Source organism: Leptodactylus fuscus, unplaced genomic scaffold, assembly GCF_031893055.1.
Source record: "Leptodactylus fuscus isolate aLepFus1 unplaced genomic scaffold, aLepFus1.hap2 HAP2_SCAFFOLD_1280, whole genome shotgun sequence".
Taxonomy (NCBI): domain Eukaryota; kingdom Metazoa; phylum Chordata; class Amphibia; order Anura; family Leptodactylidae; genus Leptodactylus; species Leptodactylus fuscus.
Window position 1 is genome coordinate 1 of NW_027440122.1, and position 15,086 is coordinate 15,086.

Here is a 15,086-nt window from a genome sequence, read left to right on the forward strand (position 1 = left end):
ATTACATTTTTTATCTTACAGATATTACTCCTTGGGTGGAGTTACTAATCTTCAGCATTGGAGAATATGATCCTGTAATATACAGAGGTCACACTGTAAAATGCTAAATATAAAATGATGAATTAAAGAACATAGAAAAAGATATTTTATTATAAAGTCATATTACAAAACCATAGATACAAATCTGTACGTTTGCAGCATTGACATGTCATAGACGTAGAACAGATCATTATAGTCTTCACAATGATTGTAAGATACATCTTTATCCTTCCCTTCATAGAGTGTGCAGCACATCGGGTGTTCATACGGGACCAGGGTGATGGCTGTGGTGAGTAACGTCGCAGTTAAACACCGATGACGGAGAATGACTTGTATGTCCCGCATTTACATCCTACTGGGATTGTTGTAGTTGGGATTTCTGCTAATGGAAACTTCAATGGCTTTGGCCCCTTTATTTGTGGAATTGGGGTCTGGGTCTTAGTTCAATGACCTTGTGAAGTGTATGGAAGTGTAGCATATTAGATCTCATCCCTTTGGAAGACCATTGTGCATGGCGGCTTATTCTCCAGGAGCCTGTAATGCCAATGACTGTCCACATTAGGACTACTTTTCCATCATTCAGTGCGTTTTGGCTCTCCTCACCATAGACTATAACTCATCTTTGTGACCAGCCTTCTTTCTGTGACAGGTACAGACGGTGGTGTTATCATCCGGCTGAGGAACGTGCTCCATCTTATCACGGATTTCCGGCCGGCTTATTTGGCGCTTGGCATACGTCTGCAAAAAATTTGTTCCATAGTTAGCATAACACATGTCAGGTTCAGGAGACCATTAATTTTTTTATTTTATTTTCTACTCTATTTGATGCATCATCATTTCTATAAGCAAGACATCTAACATGGAGTCCATTTAGGAATTTGGGGGAAAAAAAAGAAGTTCTGGATAAGCCTCATGTAGCGAGCCACAGCAATAAAGTTTTGGGGGAAAAACCGTGGCAGAAACTCATCGCGGTCTCTCCCGCAGCAGTTTTCCTTTGCAGACTTTAGGTCTTTAATAAGAGACTAGTGGGAGTCACACACCCAGCACCTCCACTGATCAGCTAATCTTCATTGGAACTACACGCTCAACTGAATGGGAGTAGATCTGCAGGAACCTGGCAAAGCCCACTACACCCCGCTCTATTCACAGTTTACTTCCAATGCCTGATTGGTGGGAGCGCTGGGTGTCCTCCATCGATCTGATATTGATGACTTATTGCAAGGAGAAGTCATCAATGTTAAAAGACTGGAAAAGCCCTTTACGTAGACTATGGTAACACCACCGTGGCCTTATCTGTGACCTCAAAAGCTTCCATTTAGTCAGAAATATATCTGGGAGATGTTTTGTCTGTAAAAATCTATGAAGTAATCTCTTAATCATTGCGGGTACTGTTAGTACTTCTCACCTGCAATACTTTATAATAGTAACAGTAGAGTCGGTGAGGTTGGAGCAGCACCCTGGCAAGAGACTGGCCTTCCTTGGCTATCTTCCTCATCTCGTCATCATTTTCCTTCAGGAAAAACAAATGGTTTTGGCAAAGATAGGTGAATGATATAATCAAAAGCAGAAAGACATAAGCACACATGACTGATATAGAGGTCAGAGTCCCCCTTAATGAGTAAGTAAACCCCAAATTATGCAGAGAGTGAGCAAACAAGTATGACTGGAACACTCCTATAACATCCATACTACACTGTACTATTCGACACCCTATAGACAACCACAAGGACCTGAATGTATACACCCCCCCAATAGAACGCATTGGACAAGGTCCTGCTTCTAGTTGGGGATTGTATGTAATGTGACACAGGATACATGTTATATGACATGAACATAAAAACATAACACTGAGGACGGAAAATAGTAAAAGGAAAGTAGAGACTATAAAATCTGTGGATTAGATACCACTGCGCCTTACCTTAGCCCACTTTATCTTGTCTAACAGATCCCCTAGGCTGCGTTTTATCGGGACATAGTGTTTCCCTGGCTTTAGGTTACTGTAGAAGTGTTCATAATATGGGGAATTCTGCTTCAGGACCAGACTGTCCCCCAACATGAGATACGGAAACCTGTAGGCCGCCACAGTGCCGTCCACATTCACCTGGTACTTGTACTGTGAAAACCAATAAGAGATAGCAAGTAGATTTATTACTATTGAAACTCTCACGTTAGTCTTGTCTATGGGCTTGGTCTAGTTTTGTTCCATAGGCCCATTCACTTGGTTGTAATAACAGAGACAACACGTGGACAAGAGTGGCTCTGTCGATGAGAGAAACATCTACGTATGAAAGCAAAGCTGCATGTGTGTGGGGAATAGTGAATGCAACAGAACTCAGTGTGCCTGCAGCTAAGCTACGTGTGTGAGGGAACGTGCATGTTGAAAAGCAGAGTGTGTTGGGAAAGTAGAAAGTAGCAGGGCTGAGTATGTGGGTGGAAAAGTCCACGATGCAGGGCTGAGTTTGTAGATGGAAATGTGCACGTAGCAGGGCCAAGTGTGTTAGGATTGAACGGCCATGCAAAATAATTGAAGATCCTACAAAAAAATATTACTAACTATATTTAATAGAGTTCAAGTAATGTGAACTAGAAAAGTGGAGTGTCTGATAATCCCCGGCTAGACTAAAATTCACCTTAAAGAAATCGAAGAATCCAATAAGTGGAGCTTTTCCCAGTTTCTTCTCCATTTCTCGGAAGAAGAAGTACCCAGTGATACCGGCATCTAACAACTCCGGGTTCTTTTTAGACATTTGCACTAACTCAAGACGCTCCTCCCGGCTGTCTCGACCCCTGAAAAAGGCCTGTTCTGTCTTATTGTCCCATGAAGGACCTAAAAGAGTGCAAAAGTTAAAATAATTAAAAGAGGGTTTTTTTTTTTTTTTTTTTTTTTTTAAGGGCTATTAGTTATCTTCAATATGAAATCTGTGGGGGTTTGACAACCAACACCCTCTCTGATCAGACAGCACTGTTCTCTATGTAGTTTATGCCCCATTCAAGTGGATGGGAACAAAGTTGCAATAACCTGCTCTGGCCACTAAACAGAGAACAGCGCTGTTTGCTTCCTGTTCCATTTTCTGTGTATCAGCCGTTGTAAATTACTGACGAGAATGGCTGACTAACCCTCATGGATCTCGCATCCTTAGAATTCATCAATATTTTTAGCATGGAAAACCCCTTTAAGGTACATCAATGACTAAGCCGCCAGGGTGCTAAGGTTTGCTGACAATGCAATGATGAATGTGAAAACACAGAACCAACATATGGAAGTCAGGAACAGGCATAGAACATGGCTGCTTGGTTCTCATGTGAAGATGGATTTCAGGACCGCTATTCGGTAGCCATATTTTCAGAACGTCATCAGACTGCCTTACCAGAGTGACCTACAGAGTATGCCCAGCGTTGAACACTGTTGCCGTACAGAAGGAGCCTATATAATAAGCACATTTTTTTAATACCTTACATTACTTATCGTATATTGATCGGGAATTATATCCCACAGTTGCATTAATAATTTTGCAGCCTTCAGAGCTGACATCTCCCATTATTCCTTGCCAGCTCTCTGCTGTGCTTCCTTGGAAGTGTTTTCTTTACACCAGACAATACAGTAGACAAAACTAATAAGTAGAGATGAGCGAGTACTGTTCGGATCAGCCGATCCGAACAGCACGCACCATAGAAATGAATGGATGCACCTGGTACTTCCGCTTTGACGGCGGCCGGCCGCTTAACCCCCCGCGTGCCGGCTACGTCTATTCATTTCTATGCGAGCATGCTGTTCGGATCGGCTGATCCGAACAGTACTCGCTCATCTCTACTAATAAGTCAATTAAACTGTGGGTGGACCTGATGACAAGGTGCTGACAGTTTCCAAAGACGACCAGCAGAACTGTGAATGCAGCTCTGGAGTACAATGCATTTCGTGCCTATGGAGAAGTGCATAATAAGCAACACAATGTGGATGGATTCCCATTTTCATAAAAGGGGTTGTGCAGGGTTAGAAAAAATGGCCATTTCTTTTGCTCAAGAAGTGACCGTCTGTTGGTCACATGGCCATACTGCAGCTCAGCCCCATTCATTTTGGTAGGACTGATCCGTAGCATTGACCAACAGAGAAGAAGAAAGCAGCCATGTTTTCTAATCCGACACAACCCCTTTAAATCAGCTGTACACTTCTGCACGCCATTGCCTTAGTAGTGACCAGTAGGCAGGATACTTGAGAAATACAGCATCAAATCTGCCATTCATGGAGATGCATGAACTTCTGCTACCTACCTGTGTGGCCCTGGATAGACAGCAGGTCATTGGTGACACCACGTAGCGCTTCTAGTGTAGAATGAGTAATGTCGTAGGTCGGTAGAATGATGTCTCTAGAATCAGCAGATCCGCACCAAGAAATCATAGGCAGTGGCCCGGGGGTGTCATTTGCCTTTCGATGTTCCACTGGCCAATCGCCAACATTGATATAAAATTCTAAGTCAGGCAGGCGAACCTAAACAAAAACCTAAAGTTTATTAAGTTCCCTGACTTCAGACATCACACAGTCACAAGCACATCTGCCCCCAGGACAAAGATCAAGCAAACCTCCGTGATCTAAAAATATCAACATGTCAAGCCTTGTTTATTCCAATCATTGGACCTGGACGACTCTTGGCATTCTCTTACCTTCCTTGCCAGCGATTGCAACATTTCATCGGAGAACATTTTGAAGTCTGTGTATTTGCCCAAGGAACGCCGATAGATCTGATTATTGAGGATTGTGTAATGAACTATTGCACCTCGCGATTCTGCAAATCTCTTAGGCACTTCCTCCAGCATTCTGTTCAGGTCTATAGATGGGAAGGGGGCGAAGTCTTTTGATATCTGAGCTTCGTGGTTTGGACATGAAAGAGCCTGCTGCCAAATGTCAGGGTCTTCTTCTGGACAGTCACAGTACTCATGATAAACTGGTCCTAAAAAGCAAAACGTAGAACGCCATTTACTGAAGAACCCGGGGATTCTAGTGAGGGGGGGGGGGGGGGGGGACATAACTCATTGTGGTCATTTCAGGTACCAAAAGATCGTGGCCAAAAGACACGGTGCACTAGTCTCTGGAGCAATGCCATTAGATAATACATAGAAATACAATCAACTTGGTAGCAAAATCTATTGTATGGGAAAATTTTAATTTTTGCTGCGGTTTTATGAGCCAAAGCCAGGTGTGGATAAGTGTTCCCTTTGTATTTCCCATTCCTTTTGTAGCCAACATTGGGTTTGGCTCAAAAAAATACAACAAAAAAGCTGTATTTCCACAATGTGAGGCCTCCGCCTTAGGGTATGTTTACACAGAGGTTTTTTTTTGGATTTTGAGGTACCTCAAATAGCGTCTCCCATTCGTTTCAGATTGCAGGCAGTAAAAGTTTTTCTCCTCTAGCTGATTTTTTCAGCTAGAGGACAAAAAAAAAACCAGGGACATGGCCTATCTTCAGGCGGATTCCACCTTGAAAAACCTATTGAAATCAATGGGGGAGTTAAAAAAAAAAAAAAAAACAACGCAGTTTTTGATGCTTTTTTTTTTTTTTTTAAAGGGAAGTTTCTAGGTCCATACAGTGTGCCTGAGCAAAGAAAAAAACAAACATACAAACAAACAAACAAAAAAAAGGGTCAAAAATTTTTCAAATTCTTGAAGCAGATTTTCTTCAGCCTTCAAAAAAACTCTGTGTGAACATACCCTTAGGCTGAGTTCAGATGGGATTTTTTTGGTCAGGATTTTGACATGGATTCCGCCTCAAAATAGTGAGCAAAAAAACCGCCTCCCATTGAAATCAATGGGTGCCGGTCATTTCCTTTTTCCGCGAGCGGTTTGTTCCCGCTCGTGGAATAAAGAAGCGACATGCCCTTTCTTCAGGCGGATTCTGTGGCCAATTCAGCCGTGGACATCCGCCTAGACACTCCCTCCCGACTAGGCCCATTCATTTAGGCCTAATCCGGAGCAGAGTGCGCGACTGTATGCACTGCACCAGCATCCAGTCGTGGCTAGCCGTTTTTTGGTCCGGAATCTGAGGCGGCCTCCGCGTCAAATTCTGGACCAAGAAACCCTGTCTGAACTCAGCCTTAGACAACCTAACACAATAGTCATAGCAGGTTGCACCAAACACAAATGATTGTCAAAGTCTTCCAGGTGGTGTTGATGCAATATACTGAGAGCAGAAACACCAACAATGGTAAATCTCCTCCATTAAACCCTATGGACAACTTTGAATCAAATGTTTTTATTGCAATAACATAATATTTGCAAGGTTTTTCATTAAAAATTTGGGGTTTTGCAGTCTCCATGTGTTACACTACATAGCAAGCTGCAGAGTACTGTTCACCGCGATTTCCATCAGGCAACTCAGCCTCTTATGGCTCATGGACTATGTTAAAAAAAATCAAAATAAATCAATTTTAATAATCTTTGGACTGCTCATATATCAGCGTAGATGGGTCCTCAGTTGAGGAGAGAAAGGAGCTGGATAGAGTGAATGTGACTGAATGGCATTCTGCAGCTTGCTATGTAATGTAATACAGGCCGAAGCCAAACGCTGCAAAATGTCTCATAAAACACAATTACTAAATGTATTTTTAGCCCAAATGTATTAAGTGTCTATATCCTTTAACATTATACAGATTAAAAGACTTAACTTTTACAGGTTTGTATTTTCATATGTGTGTGTGTGTGTTGGGCGGGGAAGGTGGATAGGGGACATATTTTGGGATTTACAAGGAGACATAAAGGTTAATAGAGAAAAGAGATCAAATGTATCCTTTGCTGTAGCTGGGACAAGCCAAGACAAGACCCGCTGTCATGTGCAAATCCATTAGGCAGCAGGAAATGTTACTGTATCACCACACCTTCCCATAATATTGTGTAAAGCTGGAATGGGAAGTTTCGGGAGATGACAAATAATTAGCCAGGTGGTTTCAGATTATTTGTAGAATAGAATCTCACAATCGCAATTGTTTGCATTCTAATCTGTTTTGCATGCCCAATATCCGGAATAAAAAATAATCTTCCCTTATTTACAGTGTTGGCCAAAAGTATCGGCACCCCTGCAATTCTGTCAGATAATACTTGTGTTCTCCCAGAAAATGATTGCAAGCACAAACTCTTTGGTAATATCTTCGTTTATTTTCTCTTGCAATGAAAAAACACAAAAGAGAATGAAAAAAAAAAAAAAGTCAAACCATTGATCATTTTACACAAAACTCCAAAAATGGTCCGGACAGAAGTATTGGCGCCCTCAGCCTAATACTTGGCAGCACAACCTTTAGACACAATAACTGCGCACAACCGCTTCCACTAACCAGCAATGAGTTTCTTACAAGGCTCTGCTGGAATTTTAGAACAATCTTCTTTGGCAAACTGCTCGCGGTCCCCCCTGAGATGTGAAGGGGGCCTTCTCCAAACTGCCACCAAGAGATCTCTCCCCCTCCCCCACAGGTGTTCTATGGGATTCAGGGCTGGACTCATTGCTGCCACTTTACAAGTCTCCAGGGCTTCCTCTCAAACCATTTTCTAGTGCTGACCTGAAGTGTGTTTTGGGTCATTGTCCTGCTGGAAGACCCCTGACCTCTGAGGGAGACCCAGCTTTCTCACACTGGGCCCTACATTATGCTGCACAATGTGTTGGTCGTCTTCAGACTTCATAATGCCATGCACACGGTCAAGCAGTCCAGTGCCAGAGGCAGCAAAGCAACCCCAAAACATCAGGGAAACTCCGCCATGTTTGACTGTAGGGACCATGTTCTTTTCTTTGAAGGCCTCTTTTTTTCCCCTGTAAACTCTATGTTGAGGCCTTTTCCTACTTTTGTCTCATCTGACCAGAGAACATTCTTCGAAAATGTTTTTGGCTTTCTCAGGTAAGTTTTGGCAAACTCCAGCCTGGCTTTTTTATGTCTCTGGGTAAGAAGTGGGGTCTTCCTGGGTCTCCTACCATACAGTCCCTTCTCATTCAGACGCCAACGGATAGTATGGGGTGACACTGTTATACCCTCGGACTGCAGGGCAGCTTGGACTTGTTTGGATGTTAGTCGAGGTTCTTTATCCACCATCTGCACAATCTTGCGTTGAAATCTCTCGTCAATTTTTCTTTTGCGTCCACATCTATGGAGGTTAGCCACAGTGCCATGGGCTTTACACTTCTTGATGACACTGCGCACGGTAGACACAGAAACATTCAGGTCTTTGGGGATGGACTTGTAGCCTTGAGATTGCTCATACTTCCTCACAATTTTGCTTCTGAAGTCCTCAGACAGTTCTTTGGTCTTCTTTCTTTTCTCCATGCTCAATGTGGTACACACAAGGACACAGGTTGAGTCAACTTTAATCCATTTCAACTGGCTGCAAGTGTGATTTAGTTATTGCCACCAGCTGTTAGGTGCCTCAGGTAAGTAACAGGTGCTGTTAATTACACAAATTAGAGAAGCATCACATGATTTTTCAAACAGTGCCAATACTTTTGTCCACCCCTCTTTTATGTTTGGTGTGGAATTATATCCAATTTGGCTTTTTGACAATTCTTTTTGTGGTTTTCCACTGAAGACAAATTAAATGAAGATAATAATATCAAAGAATTTGTGCTTGCAATCATTTTCTGGAAGAAAATCAGTATTATCTAACAATTGCGGGGGTGCCAATACTTTTGGCCAACATTGTAGGTGTATAGGATTTATAGTAGGTCTATAACCGGGTCCTGTAGTAAGAGTTCTCCAAATATTTCTTTAAGACCTGGGCTCTATGATGTACACTGATCTGACCGCAGTGTGATACTGTGTGTGATCACCATGACATTAGTCCATATTGATAGGACAGGGGATAATTTTATGACTGGGGAGGATGGCCAACTGGTCAGACCCCCACTGATTCCAAGTAGAGTGTTGATGGAGTTATGAAGCTGCTCCACCTTCAGTACGTAGCCCACATACTAGCCCACTGTCTATGTGGCCCCTGCCCGTAACACACGTACATTACCTTCAAGTATATACGGAGACTGAGCGACATGCTTGTCCTGATAACGCACTTCAATGACCAGCCCTTCTTTAGCACTTCCATACATGCGGTATCTCATTAGGAAGGAGCCGTCATTCCTGTCCAGGGGGTCCGGCACATGAATTCGGGTGTATTCTTTTTGAGACAAGGATTTTATCACAACCTTAAAGGGTTTATTCCCTGATGAAAAAATATATGAAGTCATTAAGAAAAAAACATGTACAGATCAGAAGATCCAGGAAGGGCGCATGCACGGAAGTCGGTAGCTAACGTTTACATATAGCCTAAGGGGGTGGTCCAGGTTGACAATACTGGTGGCCAATCCATAGGTCAATATCAGATTCGTGGGAGTAGGATTTTAAGCATCCCCACTTGTTTGAAGGGGCCACAGCAGTGCCAGAGATAGCATGGCTCAGTACCTTGTGCAGCAGCCTGGAATGGCATTGGCGACATCAATGTGACTCTATTCACTTAGTAAAAGGAAAACGTTCGTTGTTGTACCGTGTTAGCCAGTGGGTTGGAAATATAAAAAAACACGAAAACTTGGTGATCTTCAGTAGTTGATACCTTTTTAATGGCTAACTCATAATGATGACAAATGGCTAACGTTTCGAAGCGCAAAAGGCTCCTTTGTCAAAGCAAATTTAAAAACATTTTTGAAGGATGCATATATATATATATATATATATATATATATATACACAGAGCAGGCACAAAGGGTGTTAGATTTCAGGAGGAGTGGGGGGGGGGTTGTTAGTAGTTGGTGAGACAATGTAAGCAATTGGTGGAGACATTTGGTCGAGACAATGTGGTAATTGGTGGAGACAATATGTAAGTGTTTATATTGTCTCCACCAATTACCACATTGTCTCGACCAAATGTCTCCACCAATTGCTTACATTGTCTCACCAACTACTAACAACCCCCCCCCCCTCCTCCTGAAATCTAACACCCTTTGTGCCTGCTCTGTGTATATATATATATATATATATATATATATATATATATGCATCCTTCAAAAATGTTTTTAAATTTGCTTTGACAAAGGAGCCTTTTGCGCTTCGAAACGTTAGCCATTTGTCATCATTATGAGTTAGCCATTAAAAAGGTATCAACTACTGAAGATCACCAAGTTTTCGTTTTTTTATCTATTCACTTACACAAATAAAGGATTTGCGGGGCGAAACAGTGATCTTTGGTTGAACTACAGGAGTTGCGGCAAAAATCGATGCGTTGAACTAGAATTATAACAGCCAGTGTCCCCATAATTAACAACCAGTCCCCCGGTGTCATCAACAGTGTCCTCCTAATAGTGTCATTCACAGTTAAACTATAACACTGACTAGTGCGAATGCATTTATAATAGTGATATCCAGTGTCCCTATAAGTGCCATCCATTGTGTCCTCCTAAAAGCAACAACCAGTGGCTGTTTCTATCATAAGTGACAACCAGTGCCCTTGTAAATGTCATTCACATTTCCATTGTAATACCGACCAGTGCTTTTATGACAGTGTCCACCAGTGTCCCAATAAGTGACAACCAAATGAAGAAAAAAAAAAAAAGGAATAAGACCGGGGGCAGAAATACCAAAACAGCCGTCTATGACGTCACCAGGTTTGACATCAGAGATGGCAGAGCAGCCGGTGCTATAGTCCTAGTGGGAGGAAACCACGGAGTACCGGGGTCACCAACACTTCTCTGAACTATAAGGATGTATTCACGTATTGCGGTAATAGTACATTGTACAACAATGTGTGTACGCACATACATATCCTATATATGATATTTAGGACACATTTTCGGGGCAGTGACAGGTCATTGAAAATAGACATATCTTTTTTTTTTTTAGAAATTACCGTATATACTCGAGTATAAGCCGAATTTTTCAGCCCAGTTTTTGTGCTGAAAAAGCCTCCCTCGGCTTATACTCGAGTCAGCAAAAAAAAAAAAAAATTTTTTTTTTTTTAGGAGGGTGAGGGGGTTCTATGACCAGCCACAATATCAATGTATAGAATCTCCCATAAAATAGTGCAAATTTTTTTTTTTTAAAAAAAATAAAAGTTCTAAATCCCTCCTTTCCCTAGAATACATACAAAAGTAGAAAATGACTGTGACACACAAACACATTAGGTATCCCTGTGTCTGACAGTGCCCGGTCTACTGAATATAGGGGATCTGTAGTGCTCCTGTTCCATCGGGAAGGGGTTAATAGGAGCACTGCAGATACCCTATAGTCAGCCAGGCTGAATTCCAAGTGGGGGAAGAAAAAACAGTCCTCAAGCTCAGGGAAGGGGCAGACAGACAACCAAAACACCCCCTCCCCTTCCCCAGCACCTACTGCACCCAAAAACTCCGACCATTTTCATTTTTGAAATTTTCCAGTAGCTGCTGCATTTCCCCCCCTCGGCTTATACTCGAGTCAATAAGTTTTCTTGTGGTAAAATTAGGGGGGTCGGCTTATATTCGGGTCGGCTTATACTCGAGTATATACGGTACTTCAGGAAGAAAGTAAATGTTGAACCCATTGCATTGTGATGACAGGGCTAGCCACAGAGACCGCCATAGTACGCTACTACCAGACATGGGGAGCCCCGTAATAATACTCATATAATACTATCAGCTACAGGGATCCCCAAGACACTAACAGGCAAAGGAACCAAAATATTACCAGCAACTGGGAACCCACATAATACCACCAATCACAGGTACCCCCATAGGAATAGCAGCCAAAAGAACCTCTTCTAATGCCACTAGCTGCAGGTCCACCCCACCATTGCTAGCCATAGCGGCCTCCATAATACTACCAGTAATGCTAGCATTTACAGGGGCCCTGTAACACTGACACTACCTGCAACAGGGACCCTCATGCTACCACCAGTCTCAGAGATGCCCATAATACTACCAACTACAGCAACCCCAATAATACTACCAGCCACAGGGCCACCAATAATACTACCAGCCACAGGGACGTCCATCATACTACCAGCCACAGGGACCCCATAATACTACCAGCCACAGGGACCCCTGTAATACTACCAGCCACAGGGACCCCTGTAATACTACCAGCCACAGGGACCCCTGTAATACTACCAGCCACAGGGACCCCTGTAATACTACCAGCCACAGGGACCCCTGTAATACTACCAGCCACAGGGACCCCTGTAATACTACCAGCCACAGGGACCCCTGTAATACTACCAGTCACAGGGACCCCTGTAATACTACCAGCCACAGGGACCCCTGTAATACTACCAGCCACAGGGACCCCTGTAATACTACCAGCCACAGGGACCCCTGTAATACTACCAGCCACAGGGACCCCTGTAATACTACCAGCCACAGGGACCCCTGTAATACTACCAGCCACAGGGACCCCTGTAATACTACCAGCCACAGGGACCCCTGTAATACTACCAGCCACAGGGACCCCTGTAATACTACCAGCCACAGGGACCCCTGTAATACTACCAGCCACAGGGACCCCTGTAATACTACCAGCCACAGGGACCCCTGTAATACTACCAGCCACAGGGACCCCTGTAATACTACCAGTCACAGGGACCCCTGTAATACTACCAGCCACAGGGCCACCAATAATACTACCAGCCACAGGGACGTCCATCATACTACCAGCCACAGGGACCCCGTAATACTACCAGCCACAGGGACCCCTGTAATACTACCAGCCACAGGGACCCCGTAATACTACCAGCCACAGGGACCCCGTAATACTACCAGCCACAGGGACCCCGTAATACTACCAGCCACAGGGACCCCTGTAATACTACCAGCCACAGGGACCCCTGTAATACTACCAGCCACAGGGACCCCTGTAATACTACCAGCCACAGGGACCCCATAATACTACCAGCCACAGGGACCCCATAATACTACCAGCCACAGGGACCCCTGTAATACTACCAGCCACAGGGACCCCTGCAATACTACCAGCCACAGGGACCCCTACAATACTACCAGCCACAGGGACCCCTGTAATACTACCAGCCACAGGGACCCCTGTAATACTACCAGCCACAGGGACCCCTGTAATACTACCAGTCACAGGGACCCCATAATACTACCAGCCACAGGGACCCCTGCAATACTACCAGCCACAGGGCCACCAATAATACTACCAGCCACAGGGACCCCTGCAATACTACCAGCCACAGGGACCCCTGCAATACTACCAGCCACAGGGACCCCTGCAATACTACCAGCCACAGGGACCCCTGCAATACTACCAGCCACAGGGACCCTTGTAATACTACCAGCCACAGGGACCCCTGTAATACTACCAGCCACAGGGACCCCTGCAATACTACCAGCCACAGGGACCCCATAATACTACCAGCCACAGGGACCCCATAATACTACCAGCCACAGGGACCCCATAATACTACCAGCCACAGGGACCCCATAATACTACCAGCCACAGGGACCCCTGCAATACTACCAGTCACAGGGACCCCGTAATACTACCAGCCACAGGGACCCCATAATACTACCAGCCACAGGGACCCCATAATACTACCAGCCACAGGGACCCCATAATACTACCAGCCACAGGGACCCCTGCAATACTACCAGCCACAGGGACCCCATAATACTAGCAGCCACAGGGACCCCTGTAATACTACCAGCCACAGGGACCCCTGTAATACTACCAGCCACAGGGCCACCAATAATACTACCAGTCACAGGGACCCCTGCAATACTACCAGCCACAGGGACCCCTGTAATACTACCAGCCACAGGGCCACCAATAATACTACCAGTCACAGGGACCCCCCTAATACTACAAGCCACAGAGACCCCCAATAATACTATTAGACATAATACCCTCATACTAGCAGCCACAAGACCCCTCATATATCGCCAATAGAGGCCCCATAACACTATGACAGGACCCCCCTTCCCTCCATAACACTATGACAGGACCCCCCTTCCCTCCATAACACTATGACAGGACCCCCCTTCCCTCCATAACACTATGACAGGACCCCCCTTCCCTCCATAACACTATGACAGGACCCCCCTTCCCTCCATAACACTATGACAGGACCCCCCTTCCCTCCATAACACTATGACAGGACCCCCCTTCCCTCCATAACACTATGACAGGACCCCCCTTCCCTCCATAACAATATGACAGGACTTCTACATATAGAAATCTAAGGCGGACAATGTAACAGCGGAGAAGGGGTTAAACGCCAGGTATGCGGCCGGGAGATGACGTCAGTGGGCGGGGCTGTGCCCGCCGGTCCCGCAGTCTGGATCACTGATTATTGGGGCTGCCGCTGCTCGGGGTCACGTGGTTACCTGGGGAGGAGGTGAAGTTATGGCCGGCCGGGCTCACAGCCTGGATATAGAAGTACCGGACCGGCAGGGTGACGGCAGCCTGCAGCCCCGGCCCCCACACCAGGCTCCTCTCCGGGCTCACTGCCTCTGTAGTCCCGGCGGCATGGAGGCTCCCTGCCCGGAGGAGCAGTAGTAGTAGCAGCGGTGCCATGCTCCTGGTGACAGGCAGAGGGGTGCAGCGGGGAGCGGTGCCCGCCATGTGTCAGCCGGCCACACACCGGGACACCAGACTCATTCAAAGTTTGTGATGGGAAATGGGGCAGAAGATCTGTCTGCTGGTGATTGGTGGAGAGGACAGCCAATGTGGAGGGGCTGTGTCATGTAGGGGGCAGCGCTGAGCAGACCTCTGTGTATGGGAATGTCTGCAGAGCATTGCACCCTACAGTCAGTATACAGTCCTATACAGAGATGGCTGCAGAACATTACACACTAGTGTCACTATATACACAGTGAGAGAGGTGTGTGCTGAGCATTGCACCCTAGTGCCAGTATATACACAGGTGTGTGCAGAGCATTGCACCCTAGAGTCAGTATATACACAGGTGTATGCAGAGCATTGCACCCTAGAGTCAGTATATACACAGGTGTATGCAGAGCATTGCACCCTAGTGTCAGTAAATACACACAGAGATGTCTGCAGAACATTACACACTAGTGTCACTATATACACAGTGAGAGAGG

At 45.1% G+C, this 15,086-nt stretch overlaps 1 protein-coding gene across 1 annotated transcript; it reads right to left on the reverse strand.

The window, feature by feature from the left end:
• Positions 1-526: 526 nt before the first annotated feature.
• On the reverse strand, positions 527-14,653 carry LOC142187002 (protein O-glucosyltransferase 3-like). The gene is made up of 8 exons (XM_075261411.1): positions 14,367-14,653; positions 9,026-9,223; positions 4,699-4,985; positions 4,309-4,525; positions 2,670-2,866; positions 1,958-2,152; positions 1,445-1,549; positions 527-777 (listed from the first exon to the last, which is right to left on the reverse strand). The coding sequence occupies exons 1-8, from the start codon at positions 14,602-14,604 to the stop codon at positions 649-651; spliced, it is 1,566 nt and encodes a 521-aa protein (XP_075117512.1). The 5' UTR covers positions 14,605-14,653; the 3' UTR covers positions 527-648.
• Between the last annotated feature and the right edge of the window lie 433 nt (positions 14,654-15,086).

What these genes read in the sequence shown, in the direction of transcription:
- LOC142187002 (XM_075261411.1), bottom strand. Translation starts at nt 14,604, where the DNA reads ATGGCGGGCACCGCTCCCCGCTGCACCCCTCTGCCTGTCACCAGGAGC. An exon ending in TAACTTCACCTCCTCCCCAG is followed by an intron (nt 9,224 to 14,366) that starts GTAACCACGTGA and finishes TTTTTTCATCAG; the next exon opens with GGAATAAACCCTTTAAGGTT. An exon ending in GATTCTTCGATTTCTTTAAG is followed by an intron (nt 2,153 to 2,669) that starts GTGAATTTTAGT and finishes TGGTTTTCACAG; the next exon opens with TACAAGTACCAGGTGAATGT.